A 2,153-nucleotide genomic window follows, 5' to 3' on the forward strand; every position below is an offset into this window, starting at 1 on the left:
ACATGATTGTATTCTTTTGGTAAACCTTCTAAAATAACATCAAGATGCTTTCCTTAAAATAAAATAAAACATGCTGATCACTATGAATAGGATCACCAATAGAAGCCAAATTATCAATACTATTGTGAATACGAAGGAGACATATGCAAAGATCTTGATTGCAGGGACAACTGGTTTGGGATGCCTTAGTAGTATGAACCAATTATATTGATAATCGGTATAGTCAACTACTATAAACGTTGATGTAAATGGCACTATCTAGGAAAGTCATTCTTTGCATTTAAAGACAGAAGCTTGATATTATGGCCACCCCAGCCACGACAACGCCGACATATGTAAAGATCTTGATTGCAAGGACAATTGGTTTGGGAGGTGGAATTGTCTGGAGATCCTCAATCTGAAAATAATAAGAAAAAAGAATAATACTACAATTTTGAAAAGAAATGAGAGGAGAAACAGAATAATTATACATGTGCTAAATGCATTCAAGTGGATGTGAAAAAAGACCTAAACACTTTTGAAGTGCACACATAAATAATAGAATGTTCACCAACATTGACAGGTTGCTTCCAATTGTTCTTCATTCCTTCTAGATGCATTCTTCCGACAACAGCAACAACTGTTCTGCTCTCACTTGCCCCTTTTAATAATGTGTAGGACATGTACCTGGATAAATACAATATAAAGTTTATCATACATAATATAAGACGCTAGCATACATATATGATTTTATTGTCAACAAAATTTAAGTAAAGAGTTTGTTTGTAATGACTTGTTTGAGACCTTAAGTTACAAGAACACCAGAGACATAAATACCAAAAGAAAGGTTATAACATTCGGAAAAAAAATCGTACTGATAAAAGAAAATGTCAATCACTCATGATGTAACACTCTTAAAAATACCAGAGTTATATAACACTTCCTTTGAACAAATTTAGATTAAGCACTCAGTAATAACAAAATAGACCTTCAGTTGTTTAGGATATGTAGAAAATACCAAAGCGATAACTATTACAAGATGTCTTTAATGGACCTCTAAGATAAAGTAAAGAGAAGAAAGGAGAGATTTTCAACTAGTTAGGAACAAAAATAAATGAAATGGGAGAAGAGTGTTTATTATTTCAATCTTTTGTTTTAAATTATTAATTATAAAACTAGGGAAAATATTTGTATCTGGGCTTCATAGCTTTGCCTACGAATTCCCCAAACAAGTCTTACCGCACATGACACTACTAATTCAAATTAGCGAAATATAAGAACTTACTGATCTCTTTCATGCACAAGGGTCTCCATTACGGTTGGCAATGTCTTGCTCATTTCTTCTTTTTGTTCCGTTCTGTCAATGTCTTCCCTTTCTTTCAACTGAAGAGGTAAAGTAAAACTCGTGGGATCATGAAATATACCACGTTTTTAAGATTATCAGCGAAGGATGAAAAGTCTGACAAAGACACATTGCTTGGAGTAAACATTCTTAGGATGTGCCATAGTGGGAGCTTCCTCGTCCGGAGAGAGTGCTTTGTTAGGACTGGAAGTTGTGCAAGAAACTACATAAAAGGTTAAGATGATTCAGGAGAAGATGAAGGCGTCTCAGAGTAGACAGAAGAGTTATCATGATAAGAGGAGGAAGGATATTGAGTTTCAAGTTGGTGATCATGTGTTTTTTAGGGTGAATCCTGTGACTGGAGTGGGTCGTGCTTTGAAGTGTAGGAAGTTGACTCCTCGTTTTGTTGGACCGTTTGATGTCATTGAGAAGGTTGGGGTTGTAGCGTATCGGATTGCGTTACCACCGTCTTTGTCGAATCTTCATAATGTGTTTCATGTGTCTCAGTTGAGGAAGTATGTGCATGATGCGTCTCATGTGATTCAAGTGGATGAGTTGGAAGTAAGAGATAATTTGACGGTGGAGACTTTGCCGGTTAGGATTGAGGATCGCGAGTTGAAGCGTTTGCGTGGCAAAGAGATTGTTTTGGTCAAGGTGATTTGGGTTGGACCAACTGGTGAGAGTGCCACTTGGGAGCCGGAGAGTAGGATGAGGGTTTCGTATCCGGAGTTGTTTCCTTCAGGTAAATTTTCGAGGGCGAAAATTCTTTTAGCGGGGGAGAGTTGTAACAGCCCGATTTTTAGCTAGAATTATTTTAATTATTTTTATTATG

The 2,153-nt window shown here is 36.4% G+C and overlaps 1 protein-coding gene across 1 annotated transcript; it reads right to left on the reverse strand.

Moving 5' to 3' along the window:
* Positions 1-280: 280 nt before the first annotated feature.
* Positions 281-1,469, reverse strand: LOC120579950 (traB domain-containing protein-like). Its single transcript, XM_039832717.1, has 4 exons — positions 1,404-1,469; positions 1,265-1,362; positions 555-666; positions 281-397 (listed from the first exon to the last, which is right to left on the reverse strand). Exons 1-4 carry the CDS (start codon positions 1,467-1,469, stop codon positions 281-283), a joined length of 393 nt encoding a protein of 130 aa, XP_039688651.1.
* Positions 1,470-2,153: the final 684 nt, after the last annotated feature.

Source organism: Medicago truncatula, chromosome 4, assembly GCF_003473485.1.
Source record: "Medicago truncatula cultivar Jemalong A17 chromosome 4, MtrunA17r5.0-ANR, whole genome shotgun sequence".
Lineage (NCBI taxonomy): Eukaryota > Viridiplantae > Streptophyta > Magnoliopsida > Fabales > Fabaceae > Medicago > Medicago truncatula.

Coding starts and splice junctions, on each gene's coding strand:
- LOC120579950 (XM_039832717.1), bottom strand. CDS start 1,469: ATGTTTACTCCAAGCAATGTGTCTTTGTCAGACTTTTCATCCTTCGCT. Junction 667..1,264: donor CTTGTGCATGAAAGAGATCA/GTAAGTTCTTAT, acceptor GTATTTATCCAG/GTACATGTCCTACACATTAT. Junction 398..554: donor ATTGGAAGCAACCTGTCAAT/GTTGGTGAACAT, acceptor TATTATTTTCAG/ATTGAGGATCTCCAGACAAT.